The sequence below is a fragment of the Bombyx mori genome, chromosome 17 (genome assembly GCF_030269925.1).
Source record: "Bombyx mori chromosome 17, ASM3026992v2".
NCBI lineage: Eukaryota > Metazoa > Arthropoda > Insecta > Lepidoptera > Bombycidae > Bombyx > Bombyx mori.
Window position 1 is genome coordinate 5,527,097 of NC_085123.1, and position 17,206 is coordinate 5,544,302.

At 36.2% G+C, this 17,206-nt stretch overlaps 1 protein-coding gene across 1 annotated transcript; it reads left to right on the forward strand.

Annotated features, from left to right (window-relative positions):
• The first annotated feature begins 9,605 nt into the window (after window positions 1-9,605).
• Window positions 9,606-12,285, forward strand: LOC134200511 (uncharacterized). Its single transcript, XM_062673504.1, has 4 exons — window positions 9,606-9,731; window positions 10,423-10,497; window positions 10,589-10,748; window positions 12,116-12,285. The coding sequence occupies exons 1-4, from the start codon at window positions 9,606-9,608 to the stop codon at window positions 12,283-12,285; spliced, it is 531 nt and encodes a 176-aa protein (XP_062529488.1).
• The last annotated feature ends 4,921 nt before the right edge of the window (window positions 12,286-17,206 follow it).

Genomic DNA, 17,206 nt, shown 5'->3' on the forward strand with positions numbered 1-17,206 from the left:
AGAGAGTGGTACGGCAGCACGAATAAGGCAGTGATCAGACGATCCAAGCGGAGCGTCGACCACCACACTGTATCCGGCCGGATCTGTGGTCAGCAGAAGGTCCAACAAAGAAGGCCCCTCGATATCTGGGACACGGGTGGGCTGTGTCACCAGCTGGGAGAAGCCGTAGGCCAAGGCGAAATCGTAGGCAGTCCGACCCGGGAGGTCAGTGGTTCTGGACCCCAACCACTCTTGGTGGTGAGCGTTAAAGTCTCCAAGAACCACCACCTCCGCAGATGGGTACTGCTCAAGCACGCGGTTAGTCCCCTCTTGCACATGCTTAAACAGAGCTGAACCTGCATCACTGCTGTGGGACCTGTACAGGCACGCGTAGATTCGGCTACGGCCCCCGTGATCTACGCGCAGCCACAAGAGGGACAGGTCCCGTTGTTCGAGGCCCCGAAGACGGCGACAACAGACATCAGCCCGGACGAATACGCACACCCCGGCTTTACGCAGGAAGTTGTGCTCCAATACGTAGCCGGGGTATTCAAGGTATGAGGTATCATCCGGAGCAGATATCTGCGTCTCCGTTAAAAAAAGCAGGGCAGGCTGCGCCGTCTCAAGGTGGTGGTGTACGGCGTCAAGGTTGCTATGTAGGCCCCTGACATTGCTGAAATCCACAACATATATACTTATACTAATATTATAAAGAGGAAAGATTTGTTTGTTTGTTTGTTTCGAATAGGCTCCGAAACTACTGGACCGATTTGAAAAATTCTTTTTCCATTAGAAGCCGACATTGTCCCTGATGAACATAGGCTACTTTTTTTAATTCTTTTTTTTATTTATTTTTTTATTTATTTTTTTGGTTTCATGTGTGTTTTAATGTTTCCGAAGCGAAGCGAGGGCGGGTCGCTAGTCTGTTAGAAAGATATAAACAGTCTGAACAAATGTCGAAATTGACTTGAAATTATAGAAGCCTATAAACGAAGACATATAGAAGAAAACATGATATTCTTTTTTTTTTATTGCTTAGGTGGGTGGACGAGCTCACAGCCCACCTGGTGTTAAGTGATTACTGGAGCCCATAGAAATCTACAATGTAAATGCGCCACCCACCTTGAGATATAAGTTCTAAGGTCTCAGTATAGTTACAACGGCTACCCCATCCTTCATACGAAACGCATTACTGCTTCACGGCAGAAATAGGCGGGGTCGTGGTACCTACCCGTGCGGACTCACAAGAGGTCCTACCACCAGTGATTACGCAAATTATAATTTTGCGGGTTTGATTTTTATTTCACGATGTTATTCCTTCTCCGTGGAAGTCAATCGTGAACATTGGTTAAGTACGTATTTGAATATGTTATTCTTACAAATGCTAACCGAACTCTACAGATGTATAGATAGCTCTCACACAAATTTCCTTTAAATTAAAATATTAAGGCAGACCATTTTTATTAGATACCCAGCAGGAGAGATTAATTACGGAATCGACAGTTTTAATTAGTTTCGTAATTAACAGCAGCATGGCGCGCCTTCCGGGCGAACTAAAATAAATTACCTTTTAATACAATCAGTTCCCTAGATTAAACCGCTGCCCTACGTCGAGCCAATGAACTTTGATGTTATTCAAGGTTTGGTAGATAAACAAATGCTTAGATTTTTTTATTGCATAGATGTGTAGATAGATTCTCGATAAATGTCAAACGGTTATTGATTTTCTTAAGGCTGATATCTATATATGAATACGTGAAACAAAACTTTGTGCCCTTTTTATGAAAATTGCGAAATTTTGTTTGAATTCATTGATCAACACGCAAAACTCATTGATCAACACCACTGATGAATTTTTTCACTCCATTATCACTATATTTAGTTTTAATTGATAAATTTATCTATAATCAAAATTGATAATATCCTATCCTAAATTTCATGTCAAAGATGCTCTTTGATAAATTTCGATAGCGTTCCCAATAATGAATAAATGAAAACCTCCCAATATTTAGGTATAACATTCTTTTTATAATAAAAAAATGAGGCACATTGTTCCGAAACGTAATTCGTCACAATCGGAATTGTGACAATTCTCCCGGGAGAGCTTTGAGAAAAATTGTCACTAACGAGCTTGTTCCTCCCACCCCTCCTCTACTTTTAATCCATACCGCCTCCTTTATCCGCACCACTTTAAAACCCTTTTGCGATTATCCGCACGGCGGAATCATCAAGAAAAAAATGAAAGAAACAATGTCCCATTTTTTTCATTTTTCATTATTCCTAATTAATCTTTGGTTAAAAACACGCCACAGTCGCGCGTCCGTTCGAAAATACTATTCTCATTTTTATTGAAAACATTATAAGATAAATTAACGTCTCTTACTTAAAAAAACGAAGAATTTTTTTATGAAACATTATTATAATGATTGTAATAGGTACTTGAATTAGATTTTTATCATAGACAAGCAATCGATGAATCCTTAGTGTTAAATGATGTAACGCAGATCTACATGTTTATTGACGTCGACCTGAAAACTTGAGGCATGAGGTCGAATTTCTTGGAAGAAAGTTGTAATAAGTGTTATCTCTTCAAATCGAAATAGGGTTGAAGTACTGTTGGTTGGGAGTATTATAAGCCAGCATTTTTGAGAAGCCGTTGCGTAGTAAAATTGAAACTACGATATTATGTCTTGTGGGTGGCGGCTTTTGATGTTAAGTCTCTATAGACTATACTAAATATAGACGTATTATATATACGCTGTAACGGCATATAATAAAATAGAAGCTCTCCAAAACTTCAAAGAAATATAAATTGGAAAAAAATAATTGGCATCTCGCAAGTTAGATGGTATTCACTAGGTTTTTTGTGAATTTACTTAAAAAAATTATCTCAAGAGCTCACCCGGTCATGCATCATTAATTCCTTGCTTTGAAAAGTTAAATATCTCGTAGATCTATTGAAACCGGCTACATCAAGCAACTTTTGTTTTTATGTGTTTGTTTGTTCAACCGAATTGAATAATAATTGCGAATACCTAAACTAAACAGTTTTTATTAGCATTTCGATAAATGAAACTTATAGAGAATATTAACGTGAGACGAATAATGGATTAATTGGTGTATTTATTCATAGTTACCTACGAAAGTCATATTATCATAATTGACTGACAATCTGAAACCCACAGCACAATCTTTAGAAACTTAAAATCAACTTAATTAAAACTTAATCAAGCTCTAGAAACTTAAAATTTAGATGTTATTCTTTGAGTATCTCAGTGTGCGCCACAAAAGGGATTTTTTAGCTTCTAAAACAGTCAAAAAGGGTGGAAGAAGATAAAAATATCATAACAAGAAAAAATATTACGTGTTTTTATACAGTAATAATTTATTAATTCCTGAATTCCATGAAAGCGAGAGAATCCACGGTACAATGCCTGGTTAAAAATAAACTCACAAAAGTCTTCGAAATAGGCAAATTTGTTCGCCGAGTCCTCTTTCAGTAGCATTTGTCCTCATTAGCGATTTTCCGCGCGACCAAATCGAGAAAAGACGAGAAAAGATGTCGTAGACTTATTCTTATAATAAATAAGAGCGTCGTCGAATTCAAGGGAAATAGTCATCTTGGGATTTTTCATTCGGAAAATTATTGCCGTTCGTTTGGATTCGTTACTTTGTGACGTTAATGTTGGCAAACGTAGCTCATGTTACCTTTAAATAACAATTTTGTTTTTATTTTTAGAAAATGGCCCAGACTTTTATTTACGCTTTAGGCAGGATATATCAAGTAGTCAAGTAGAAACGGGTCACGCATGGCACACCGTATCAACGGGTCTTTCGATCGATGACGGCAATATAAAACTGGCCTACACAGCCCCGCCAACTGGTATCCACCAGATGTCCCGCTAGGTCAGAAGCAACATTGATCAAAGAGTGCGGTCAAACCTCACTCGTTTGCCATATCGAAAGATGAGTGTATATCGGCAGGATTCACGTGGAGTCTTATTCCGTACCCGAGCTCGACGGCTACGTGACAAAGAAAAAAATCAGATGTCTGTAAAGTCGGTTTACTGACGATAGTTGAACGTGACAGCGTCATAAGAAAATATTGATGGAATGGTTTCATTTTTCAATTATCGCAATTATCGTTGCTATAAACAATTGACACCACATTAACTTTTCACTGAACTTCATACTTGACGAAAACATGTAAATGTATTATTGTATAGCAGCTGTCTATGCGGATGCATCGCTCACTCAAGTGGGAGAGAGACAGATGTCGAACGCTGCCGAACGCGGAGGCCGATTGTGCCTCTTTATCGCTCGTTGCGCGCACTCGCTTGCACTTCAAGCCTTAAATGGAACGCCTCCGAGTGAGGTAATGCCGCATGAGTCATGTTTTTTCGAGCGTGCAGCCGGCTCCATCGAATTATAAGACGTTGTCACGTCAAAACTAATAATACGTTACAAAAGTCCATAAACGTCGCAGTGCCAATGTCACCTAATTTGAAACCATGATGTAAAGTATAATTCATAGTTTTTATTTAAATTACAGATAGCTGTGAGACTCTAAAGCTATCTATAGAATTGAATTCATTTCCGTCGCCCATAAAAGTCTAAGCTAACATCATAAAAGCTCAACTTTCCACTCAGTAGGTCGTAATTGTAATCGAGTACTTTCCCTCCATTAAGGGAGGCTCGGCTAATGGCCCCCACTTTCGGTCAGACAGCCGCACTTTGTAGGCCCGGATTCCCTCTGTCAATATTGTACTAATGCGGGTAACGCATATTGGGATTATCTCGAGAAACCGCTTTATCAAAACGCCCCGGATTATTTTGAGATTGCTGCTAAATTTAGCAAATTGAGTGATAATTAAATCTTTTAGGAGTGACACAACAGGACATTGTGTTGAATGTTTGACAAAATTAAAAAGGCATTACTAAAAATATGAGCCGAAGAACACGGGTGATATGAAACTACACATATTTGCTACAAATTAGCTTAGCTTAGTTAACTTAGCTCTTAGTTTTCTGTTTACAGAATGAGTACTAGTTTCAATGGTGATATAATCCAAGAGACTTACTGTTTGTCTCCTTCTTTTCCTGTGGATTTAATGATCCCTATAATAAATTTTTATTGCAACTGCTTAGTACTTTCTCACGTAATGGCTCTGATTAGCATCAGCGATTGGTGCCCAAATAGGAACTAGATTTCTGTTGGTTGTTTGGAGGAATCGAGAAAGGGAAAATCTTTCAACGATCGGAAAGGCATTGTTGTTCGGCATTTGTATATTTGCAAGCTTATCTTGAAAATATCGTTAGTGCGATTCAGATATCTTTCAAATGTCTTCAGTTCTATTAATTGATAAGTTGATCACACGCTGTAAGCATTAACTTGATTTTTTTTCGGTAAGCAGCTTAATAGCAGGTAGACTGCGAGCTCGTTCACTGAACTGTGCAAAAAATAAACAGAATGGGCTTATTTCCGTTCCGGCTTTGAAAATAGTATTTACACGTGATATTTCTGTCAGTACCAAAAGAGCAATATTCGACTTTTTTTAAACATTAATGCAAAAGGGAGAAATAGGAAGTGGGTCGGCCACATATGCCGTCGCACTGACAATCGGTGGGGCACAAGAGTATTGGAGTGAAGACGTCGTACTGGACATTGTAACGCAGGCCGATAGCCAACGAGGTGGACCGATGACCTGGTCAAAGTGATCGACAGGCAAGTGATCGACAAGAATGGGGTGCATATGAAGATACCTACACTCAGCATTGGGTGGACATGGGTTGAAAAATATATTTTTTATTGCTTAGATGGGTGGACGAGCTCACAGCTCACTTGGTATTAAGTGGTTACTGGAGCCCATAGACATCTACAACGTAAATGCGCCATCTACCTTGAGATATAAGTTTTAAACTTTCAAGTAAAGTTACAACGGCTGCCCCACCCTTCAAACCGAAACGCATTACCGCTTCACGGTATAAATAGGCAGGGTGGTGGTACTTATCCGCGCGGACTCACAAGAGCTCCTACCACCAGTAAGAGAAGACAGAATGCAAATCGTAAGAGACAAATACATTTATTAAATTAATGTACATCTGAGTTTGTTTAGATATTGCGTTTGATTCATTTTCGATAAAATCACTAAAGCTTTGCATGTTTATAAAAATCCGGCGAGTTCAGACACTTCAATATCCATTACTGCACGACAGCGCGCTGCAGTGCTGTGCAAACAGCCGCAACAGCGCTTAGTCAGCGAATGCATTGTGGTCCAAAATACAGACTTAAGCGTGTGAGCTCAACCAAAGCACATAAAATATTAAAGCATTTAATTTATTTATCGCCATTGTTTCATTTCTGTAACACACTATAGTTTTAAAGGTTTGTAATTTTGAATTGATTGATTCCAGTAACCGTACCGTCTGATGAGCCATAACTTAGCTACCAATTAATATTGATCGAAATAATCTATACATATAAATAAAATTTGAGTATCTGTTTATAATATTGAAATAACCGCTTTCTACTACATGCATATGAATATGTATACGGTACATACACCAAAATAGCATTTCCGGCTAATCTCTGGATCGGCTGGACCGATTTTGACGGGACTTTCACTGATAGGTAGCTGATGATATAAGGAGTAACTTAGGTTTTACTTTTTTAGACTAGCTTCGCCCCGCGGCGTCACCCGTGCTACGACGGCACATAGCATCGCAGGACTCAGCGATCAATAACAAAATTTAATGTTTCCGAAGCGAAGTGAGGGCGGGTCGCTAGTTAAATAATAAAACTATAAAAAAGCTTTCACTTTGTTGCTTAGAATGTGAACATGTTCGGCTTTTGTGTCTTGTTTTTTATAAAAAGATAAACACGAACCTACATTCGTTCATAATGATGACTGGGACTTTTCCAAATTAAATGTATATTTAACACTTCAGCTTTGCCGGATTAAATGCAAACCAGATAATGAAACAAAGGGTTTTGTCGTAAAAATATAATTCAGACAGAGCTCTGATTATATAATATGTATAAAATTAAAACAGTGAGCTTGGTAGACGCACTGCCGTTTTTGATATACTATGTAGTTAGGTGTTCTGTAAAAATCTAATTATAAGGTATTTGCTTATGAAGTTATCTGTAAAGGTTCTTATTTTAGTCTACTCATTACAACACCTACACTAATTTTGTAACATTACTATCAAATTGGAAGTATACATAATTATGTGTCACAGTCCAAATCGGAAGGCTTGATGACTTTGGCCAGAAATAGAAAAGACTAGCTGTACCTGCCCGCTTCGCCGGGTTTTTAAAATTAACATTATTACATATTAAGCGATAAGTATTATATTATTATTGTATTATCATTAGCGCCCCCACAACGATTCTCATCATTAACGCCCCTGCAACTGGTGTAGGGAGTCCAACACTCATATAAATATTAGCCTATCCATTAAGTACGTGTATTTTCTACATGGATACCAAGTTTCAAGTCATTCGGATGCATGGTTCAATAGTTATAACGGAACATCTGTAAAAACCACTGTTGATTTATTTATATATTAGTATAGATATAGATGTGACGCCAACAGTATTCAAGATAACAAACTTACACATTTAAGCTGACTATAGCTAAAATAAAACTTAGAGCATAAAAATAAAAACCGCATCAACAGCAAGCCGTCCAAAAAATGAATATATTCAAAAGTTTTTCTCTCGCGCTTAACAAAATGTAAAACAAAATTTTGTAAGCATTTAAAAAATTTGAAATCATCCATGTTTGAAAATCATGTTTAAATCCATTATCATAACATGTTATATATATGTAGTTTTCGTTTAGTTAAATATGTTAGGCAGTTAAATATGTATTATGTTCACAGAGACCCACTAAGTACATTCTAAAGACGTACTAACAATAATATGCTATAGAGAATCATTCCGATCCAATCCAAGGACTTGTAACTATAGAACCTTAGAACTCATAGCCTAAGGTAAGTGGCAGCATTAACGTTGTAGATGTCTATGGGCTCCGGCTACCACTTAACACCAGGTGGGCCGTGAGCTTGTCCACAAACCTAAGCAATAAAAAAATACACCTAGGCTTAGATCATGTATTTTGCCATGGTAAAAGTATATGTTGATGTAGGCAATAAAACAATTTTTGGAGCGATATTGGGTCTATATCCCTTATCGCCTTTTTCAGTATTTGAGTAACAAACCATCCAAATTAGACATTTATAAATATTATTACCATAGATGAATAAAAGTCTTAGAGTATTTACAATAAACACAAGTGTGATAAATACTATGACGTAGTATATTACAGGCACCAATATAGCCTACAAATGTGATTAACAATGTTTATTTACTACGCAGGGCTTAGTAGATTAATATTGTTTTTCGTTTCGTCCAGACACTTATGAAAATTGTCTCTATAATAAATATTTATACAAGAATAACTGATGACAATTAATTTAGTTATAATAATTACTTATATTATAAATTAAATTTCAACTAACATCGTACAACTAGAAGCATTTGTTCATTGGTAACGAAGTAAGGTGACGCCTTGTAAAAGTGTTCTAAAATTCATAAAATAACACTTTTTTTTATTACGCGGTAAAATTGCATTAAGGTGTTCTTGGATGGCACTGTAGTAAAAACCTTCTAAGAAATACTATCAATAACAGTACAAAGTTTGAATGCAAGCAGATTAGCGATGTATGAACGTGTTTAAATAATATAAGACGAACGAACCTTAATAATTCAAGGAATCATCAGGAATCATCAAAATACTACCTATTTATTTATTTTATTTCATATATTTCGTACACACAGCTGTTAGAAGAAACACGACAATAAGAATACAGAGTACAAGGGCACTACTTATTTCATGTTGAAATCTCTTCCAGTAGGCCCCGCAAAAGGAAAGAAGAATTAGGACCACAAACCTAGCGCATTGTACCTATTGCATTTATTCTACGTAGCTCCAGTAGAAACAGTGAAAATGAAACCGTTCCGGTTTTTTTTGTTCGTCGAAAACGTCATATGCGTTTACAGGAATTATTCCTTTCACAAAAGGTACGCGAGAGCCATCATTCTTTCTCGAGTCATGTTCGAAGTGTCGTTGATTATTTTAACGCTACATTCGTGCCGCAACTTCGGCGCTGTGAAATACAAAACGGAGATTATATTCACGTATCTAGCTACAGCTAGCTCGACGATTCTCATCCTATTAGCTTTGTACAAAACGAACAGATTCACGGAACTGTTCTTGAATTTCAAAGCGTTTTATCGTAATCGTAATCTCGACGTGGACCACCTAGAGAAATGGAACAGGAAACAAAAAATGGCCACAGTAATAATTGTACTTTTTTGTGTTATTAAATTTTCAACGTTAATATATACGGACCTTATTGGCGAATACTCAACCCCGTGCCGCGGCTATTTCACTGAATACTTGTTTTACACAAACTTATTTATGTGCAATGCCCGATATTTATTCGAATTCAGTACCGCTTGTGTGGTACTGCATCTAGTTTCGGAACAGCTGGATTATATCGCAATATCAATGGACTGCACGATGTTTTTATACATAGATATTTCGAAGAAAAACATCATGAGCTCAGCGAAGAAAAGGAAACTTAAATATTTCGATATTTTCAAACAGTTCGAAAAATGGACGGACGCTTATATGAACGTCAAAAGGAGTGCGAATTTATGTGACACCGTTTTTCGCGCACAAGTAAGGGTTTATTACAAAATTTAATTTTTTAAAGAGTAGCAAAGCAAACACGACGACAAAAGTCGTCGTGGCCTAACGGATAAGATGTCCGATGCATTCGTGTTGAGCGATGCACCGATGTTCGAATCTCAGGCGGGTACCAATTTTTCTAATGAAATACGTACTCAACAAATGTTCACGATTGACTCCCACGGTGAAGGAATAACATCGTGTAATAAAAATGAAACCCGCAAAATTATAATTTGCGTAATTACTGGTGGTAGAACCTCTTGTGAGTCCGCGCGGTTGGGTACCACCGCCCTGCCTATTTCTACCGTGAAGCAGTAATGCATTTCGGTTTGAAGGGTCGGGTAGCCGTTGTAACTATACTGAGACCTTAGAACTTGTATCTCAAGGTGGGTGGCGCATTTACGTTGTGGATGTCTATGGGCTCCAGTAACCACTTAAGACCAGGTGGGCTGTGAGCTCGTCCACCCATCTAAGAAATAAAAATAAAATAAAAACACGGTTCTATTGTGGGAAGCAGTTACAAGAATAACCATTCTAAATATACCCATGTAGATATACCGTAGACTTCAATCTCATTCTCGCGTTTTTAAATACAATTCAAAATAACAAATATTTAATACACACCAAGATATAACCTATTTTTCATGACATGAATAATGTACTGTTTTTTTTTTCGTTTTAGCTAGCAATTATGATTACCACAATAACTTTGTACTACATCATCCTGTTGTATGGCATCACAAGTTTTAATATTGAAGTAAGTTATCTCGTTTAAAAATAATGACAACAATAAAAGTATATAATCTAAATTATAAGTAAAAAGAAATTAATCAAACTTGTTATTACAGCGCGGTAAGTTTTCAGTTGTGAAATCGCTAAGCTATTTAATATCGTTATTTGGCTTTCTGATTGCATTGTTACTACTCTCTAAAGCCGGACAACGTATTCAGAAAAGCGCCGAAAATTTGAGAAGGAAGCTGAGCAAGTTCTTGTTACATTCACTTGAAGGTATTACACACGTTCTCTTACGCTAATTTCCTGTCTATAGTTGGTAACACTACACTACATATTTCTGTTGCGAATGAGTAGTAGGAGTAGTTTTATTTTTCCAACTGGAAAGGCAAAGGTATCATACCATACAGCCTAATCTTTTATATATACTTTTATATAAAAGATTTTATGATATGAAATGAAATGAATTTTAATGAGATGATATGGGATGAAATTTAATCTCAGTAAAATATCATCATGGTCATTTAGGGAGACCTTTTCAGTGGACTTTTTGGAGGATCCCGAGAAGTTACACTCAGCGGCTTTGTTTCATTTTCCCACATTTATGCACTTTCACAGATACTAAACAGTTAATAAACCACCGTTATTACACATTTAAACCTGAAGAAACACTAAATAGACAAAATATAACAAAACACACAACTTTACTCCTCGCGTTCCCGCCAAAAAGTCGCTGCGAATGAATTAATTAATTTTTGCTGCGAATGCATAGTGTGCATAGTGTTGTTCTAATACAATTATAGCTTTGACCAAATGTCTGGGGTGATCGACAGCGTTCACACGCCCCAGTCGGAGGGCAGTGATGTGGCTATATTTATCGAATTGAAACGTCAATCGCGCTTACCATAATTTCAAGATTTCTTACGTCTTTCGTCGTGGCCTAAAGGATACGTCCGGTGCATTCGTCCGGTGCATTCGTATATAGCGATGCAACGGTGTTCGAATCCCGCAGGCGGGTACCAATTTTTCTAATAAAATACGTACTTAACAATTGTTCACGATTGACTTCCACGGTGAAGGAATAACATCGTGTAATAAAAATCAAACCCGCAAAATTATAATTTGCGTAATTACTGGTGGTAGGACCTCTTGTGAGTCCGCACGGATAGGTACCACCGCCCCGCCTATTTCTGCCGTGAAGCAGTAATGCGTTTCGGTTTGAAGAGTGGGGCAGCCGTTGTAACTATACTGAGACCTTAGAACTTATATCTCAAGGTGTGTGGCGCATTTACGTTGCAGATGTCTTTGGGTTCCAGTAACCACCTAACACCAGGTGGGCTGTGAGAACGTCCACACATCTAGACAATAAAAAAAAAAAAATACAAGTACCGAAATAAAATCAAACGGACAGTCCATTTATCGAGAAAATAAGTTGCTAAAATATATTCCTTTATCTTTTATCACTCTAAAATAAAATTGTTATCTGTAGTTCTGTGATGTGTCCATGTTAACCCATAATTTTATCTCACATCATCCTAACATTCGTGTTTCGGTGGCAATTAAGCTTCGCAATTGTCAAACCTTCTACCCATAAGACAACAAGAAATGAAATATAAAACTTTAGCTCAATTATCTTTTTACAGATCCAGAATTTCACAGAGCAGCAACAAATCTGCTAAGATTGGTTTGCACTCATCACATAAAAATGCGATGTTTCGGCTTCATTGACATAGACATGACTCTGTTACCGTCCTGCTTGATGTTCGTCACATCTTACACTGTTATAGCTTTACAATTTAATAATGTGGTTTAATGTAGATAATAAAAACAACATTTAACATCTAATTCAATTTGCGGTTTGAAATTATTTACAGTAAACTATAAATATGTGGGATTAGCTCAAAGTAAATAACATTTTTTTGGAAATGTAACAAAATTTAATATCATAAAACACTTCGTAAAATGTTCACACTTCTAAATACTTCTAATCCCCGATCGCCATCTTAATCTTCTCCTTTCCGTCCCTTTCTTGCTCATACATTCATCCCTTTCACTCTAAACATTCCGTTTCCCACAAATATAATATGTATATTTAGTTTACCTAGTCGATATTATATGCAACTATATTTCAATGTTTTTCGTAAGATTAAAAATATGTATTCACATAAAGACAGTCGCCTTTTTATTTTTATAAGTGGAGCAATCGAAAAAGTTGAAACCGGCTAATCCGGTACTCAAAGCTTCCGACCGTAAGTGCAGCTTCAGCAGTTCGATATTTCCAACCCCTATCATTTTTCTGCTCTTAAAAGTGCGGACTCGACACATTCGAAAAAGGTTCGAGAAGAAATATTAAGATTCTATGTGTTATGAATACGTATTAATACGAGTATTTTATGTACATATTTTTAAACTAGCTGTACCCGGCCGCTTCGCTGGGTATTTAAAATTAACATTATTATTTATTTTCATTATTATTAGGGAGTCCAACACTCATATAAATATTAGCCTATCCATTAAGTACATGTATTTTCTACATGAATACCAAGTTTCAAGTCAACCGGATGCATGGTTCAGAACGGAACATCCGTAAAAACCACTGTAGATTTATATATTAGTATAGATTGTCAATTGTTGTAATGTCTTAACAATTTCTTGTATTATTTTATTGATAATAAATGAATTCAAATCAAATTCGCTGTCTCAAGCAGACTCAACGTCTGCGTTTTTTTTTATTTTTTATTACTTAGGTGTGTGGACGAGCTCACAGCTCACCTGGTGTTAAGTGGTTACTGGAGCCCATAGACATCCACAACGTAAATGCGCCACCCACTTTGAGATACAAGTTCTAAGGTCTCAAGTATAGTCACGACGGCTGCCCCACCCTTCCAACCGAAACGCATTACTGCTTCACGGCAGAAATAGGCAGGGTGGTGGTACCCACCCGCGCGGACTCACAAGAGGTCCTACCACCAGTAAGCAATATATAGTATATAATAATAATAAAAAAACACATTGATGATATGGATCAAACCAAAATAAGTTATCATCGAAAAGTGCACCAAAACGCAACTGAAATTCGAACTCAGAAATCCGATTTTTTTTTATTTTTCCGAAACGCGTCACATTCACGAACCGCACCCGAAATGCGAAGTTTTTATTTCTCTCTCATTAGAATATTACAAAATGAGACACTTACCTTATGATGGAAAAAGAACTGTAAATAGTAGGGAGAGGGGCGGCGCGACGATAAAATGAAAATGACGAAGGAGGGGGCTCGTTAGCGAACAGTCTTCCCGCTGCGCTCTCCGTCGATTGTCACTAGCTCAATACTCAAGATTGCCGTTCAAAAAAAGCCGACCTTAACAGCACAGTTTTACAGTTGGAAACCGCTCACGATGTGCCTCTCTAAAAAATACTGCCGGAACAAAGAACGCATAAAATTCTGCAATACAAAGGATTTTCAGAAATGTAACAGACGTAAAGAACTCTAATTAGATCGTTCGTTTCTTACTCTCTCTCTCTCTCTCTCTCTCTCTGTCTCTCTGTCTCTCTCCTGAGTAGTAAGTAACGACATTCAAAAAGTAATAATCGTACAAGACCTACGAGTGAAATCTGTCTAGATTTATACTCGTACACGGGTTAAAATTATATTTATATAATACTAGCTGACCCGGCAGACTTCGTAGTGCCTCAATCGATAAATAAATAAACATTTGTATAAAATAAACTTAACAAAAAGCAAAAAGAATTCGTCCGACGGGGGACACGTCCAAGGGAAAACAAATTTGTTATTATTTTTATTTAATTCCGAGCTTTTTCATATGTATTTACCTTCCTGGACTTCCACAAATAATTCAAGACCAAAATTAGCCAAATCGCTTCAGCCGTTCTCGAGTTTTAGCGAGACTAACGAACAGCAATTCATTTATATATATATAGATATTTAAGAAGAAAACAAACTACAGAACCATCCGAAAAAATATTATTTAAATTTATTTAATGTCATTTAGGTGATACACTAAGTATGTCTCGCGGGACTGCCCGCATTAATTATAATATCGGTATTGAATTAAAATGGGAGCTTCCCTTAAGTTGATTCCGTTATGGGTCATACCTACCCACGTTTTAAACAATTCCACATAGAAAATAAAACGGCAAAATAAATAAATAAAACATAAAATTTAGGTCAGGGACATACATCAAAACATTTTATTTCATTCATTATATAATATTTGTAGATAAACATATACATAGCAACTTTAGCCTCCGACCTTTGATATCTCGTAAACCACATACACTAATAATAATCTCATAAATGATTTAGATCTGAGTTTAATTACGTATATAATAACCATAAGAAGAATACAGACAAATTTCATTTGAATAAATTTAATTTTAGTTTTACGAAGCCAATGAAGCGCAGTGTTTACTGGTAACGAGGCTAATAAAATTATTGTATGCCATATCCATCCTCTGCGTCAGAATAGAATTGATATTTTGACACCATAACTTAAGGAGGATGGCGACCTTCGTAAGCATGGTCATACTCCGGTAATAACTTAACACGAAGTATTCGCCGATCAAAAGAAATAAAAACTATAAAGATTTTATTGAAGTAACAATGAAGCCAGTAAAGTTAAAGATATAATTGGACATACGAAATATAAAAGAAAGTCAATACGGAAAATGGAAAGAAAAATGACACTGCTCGGTATTTTCAGTCAAATAATAAGGAATATACAAATAGGATTTGACAAAAAACAATACGACACAAATGGTAACTTTTAACAATTGGCATTGGATCCTCTTTGCATTACAACATTAATGACCCACCATGAGACTTGATTAGACAAACACATGATTCAATTCCGACAACTGTCCAAGCATTCAAACCAAAAAAAAAAAACGCTTCGAAGTATCTTGAATTTTATTTTACACCACGAGTGATTTATATCTTTAAGAGATCATGTGATCTAAATAAAAAACAAATGTCACCAAAGAAATGTGAACTCAAACATCCCTATCTGTATGCCATCAGTGTTGTGAATGAGGACAAACAGTCTACACGGAGATATATCCGGTGAGGTGTCACGTAACCGTGCTTACACACCTACACACGTAGGTTAAACCACGGAGCTTTAAAAAGCGTAATAATAAAACATTAGAAGGTAAGAAAACTAACAAAACAATAATAATGTTAATTCGGATTAAATAAAAACATATATCACGTGTCCGCACAATAATAAACATGTGACCAATAGAAATGAAATAGGAAAAACATTACGATATTACTAAGAAAGATCAGTGGAAATACAATTCGAGTAAATACGCCAAACAAAATTGTCATCTATTTTTAGATATGAATTCAGCGTAATGTTGATTCTTGTTAAATTATTGTATCTATTGGAATATTCGGTAGCAAATCGAAATTTCGGCATTATCATGGACACCTCATGATTTAGATTATGAAAAATTATTTCAGACATTTGAAACAAAGAAAAATAGACTTATAACCAAATTTATATTATAATGTTAAAACTTACGTTTTTCTATTGAATTATTTCATTTCCTATCGAATTGTATTATTTAGTAAATGTATATGTTTTAAAAAAAAAACAAAAAAAACGAAAAAATGGTAGTTCATCGGCTTATCTTAATCAATTTAAATATAATATGTAGACTGACAAAATTTTGCATAGTTTTAGTTGAAAGGAAAATAAATTTTATTTGACTCGAAACATTTAGTCTATAAACGGTCCTTCTATTCGTAAGTAGTCACTTGACATTTTCCATGTGTTCTCGTCGCTCGAGCCTCGAGTATCACACTCGCTCGACAGATGAAAAGGTTCTCTAGGGGCAGACGTCGGACCCGTTAATAGCAACTCGCCGCTTTGCTTCTATCTAAGTAAGAACTGTGTGAAACATAATAGAAACGTTTGCTGCACTATAATTTAGTAGCTATATTCATTTGAATAGAATATTAATAATAGAAATTAACATTAATACCGAATATATTCTATCAATACTTCAATAGAAATAAGAACTGCAGGAAAAAAAAAATGTGTGGTGTCGTGGAACGCCGGATAGGAAAGAAGTTCCTTATTATAAATATACTAATTTTATGTTCTATTCGAGGTACAAAGAAAATAATTATTCGGGTATACATCTTTTATTATGATTTTTTTATTGATAAAAATAAATAAAAACTACTTTGCAAAGTTATAAAATTTATTTTATTCACAATTATTTATAAAAAAACATATATAATTCATAAATATGTTATTTTTTGCACGTTATTACAAAGTTAAGTGGTGCACTGTGTGCATTACTAATAAAAATCTTACGTTACGGACGTTTTTTCTCGGTTAGGGTACCCCTCCGCATCGTCTCATAAGGAACTTCGTTCCAAAATGCTTATATTTTTCCATGAACAATTGAGCATATTCATCAGAGATGAGTAAACGTCGATATATTGTTGAAAAATAAAAAAGAGTTACCAACATGTACTGATTACCCTTTTTGAACTTTTAACCCGTCAACAACGCAAATTACGTTATCTGCCGATGCGCGTGTGAGCCAGTTATGCAAATCGAGTTATCTGTTTTTCAACGTTCGTCCGGTTAATTCAGTTCTTTCTGGCTGAAGCGGTGGTAGGAGGCCCGGGTCGGGGTCGAGGTCGGCAAATGGCTCTGTTTTGCATTTTGATGAAATGCTTCGTCCACTACAATATTTTT

Bases quoted from the DNA above. Each gene is read 5' to 3' on its own strand.
- LOC134200511 (XM_062673504.1), top strand. From the start codon at position 9,606: ATGAGCTCAGCGAAGAAAAGGAAACTTAAATATTTCGATATTTTCAAA. The intron at 9,732-10,422 runs GTAAGGGTTTAT...TTTTCGTTTTAG, and splicing joins ACACCGTTTTTCGCGCACAA to CTAGCAATTATGATTACCAC. The intron at 10,498-10,588 runs GTAAGTTATCTC...TTGTTATTACAG, and splicing joins TCACAAGTTTTAATATTGAA to CGCGGTAAGTTTTCAGTTGT.